Below are 754 nucleotides of genomic sequence, written 5' to 3'. Positions count from 1 at the left end.
GGAGGACCAGGGTGGTGGTCAGTCCCAGAGGGTCAGGGGGTGAGTGTGCGCGGAGGACCAGGGTGTGGTCAGTCCCCGGGGGTCAGGAGGTGAGTGTGGACGGAGGATCAGGGTGGTGGTCAGTCCCCGGGGGTCAGGAGATGAGTGTGCGCGGAGGATCAGGGTGGTGGTCAGTCCCCGGGGGGCCGGGAGGTGAGTGTGCGCGGAGACCCCCGGTGGTGGTCAGTGGTCCCGGGCAGCGTTCCCCGCAGCGAGGGCGTCCTGGGCGCCGAAGCCGGCCCCCTGAGTCCGTAGGACCTGCTTCCTCCCTCAGTCAGCTCTGTCCGTGTCCAGTCGGCTTAGGTCTCTTCTGCCCGGCTGTCGCCCAGACTCTACGTGTGTCTCGGCCTCAGCCCGCGGGCTTGCCCGCTCGGCCGTGGAGTGACCATGAGTGGACAGAATCATGGCAGGACGCTGGACACTGTGCTCAGGGCTTCACACCTCGCGCCACCTGGAGGTCATCGCCTGAGGCCTGGGAGGGAGTCCGGGACAGGGGCGTTTACAAAAGTTAGCACCTTCCTGAAATCAAATGCTTTTCTTATATATGTATGTATATGTATTTATGTATATATGTATATGTTTTAATTAATTTCTTTTTCTTTTCAATGAACATTTACAGAGATTTTGGAATTCCATTCATTCATTGTTGCACCCCGCCGACCCCCCCAAATGCTTTTCTATAGGTATTATCAAATAACTTTCATTATCTGACCTA

General features: G+C 57.3%; 1 protein-coding gene across 1 annotated transcript in view; it reads left to right on the top strand.

Moving 5' to 3' along the window:
* The window catches only part of LOC102845435 (zinc finger protein 493-like), a 7,219-nt gene extending 6,795 nt beyond the window's left edge, over positions 1-424 (top strand). The window contains exon 5 of the mRNA XM_006902430.1: positions 343-424. Coding sequence (XP_006902492.1) covers positions 343-424 — 82 coding nt within the window. The remainder of the gene's footprint in view (positions 1-342) is intronic.
* Positions 425-754: the final 330 nt, after the last annotated feature.

Source organism: Elephantulus edwardii, unplaced genomic scaffold (genome assembly GCF_000299155.1).
Source record: "Elephantulus edwardii isolate Elephantulus edwardi_28Jun2011 unplaced genomic scaffold, EleEdw1.0 scaffold00410, whole genome shotgun sequence".
Taxonomy (NCBI): domain Eukaryota; kingdom Metazoa; phylum Chordata; class Mammalia; order Macroscelidea; family Macroscelididae; genus Elephantulus; species Elephantulus edwardii.
This window is presented reverse-complemented; position numbering and strand designations above follow the sequence as displayed.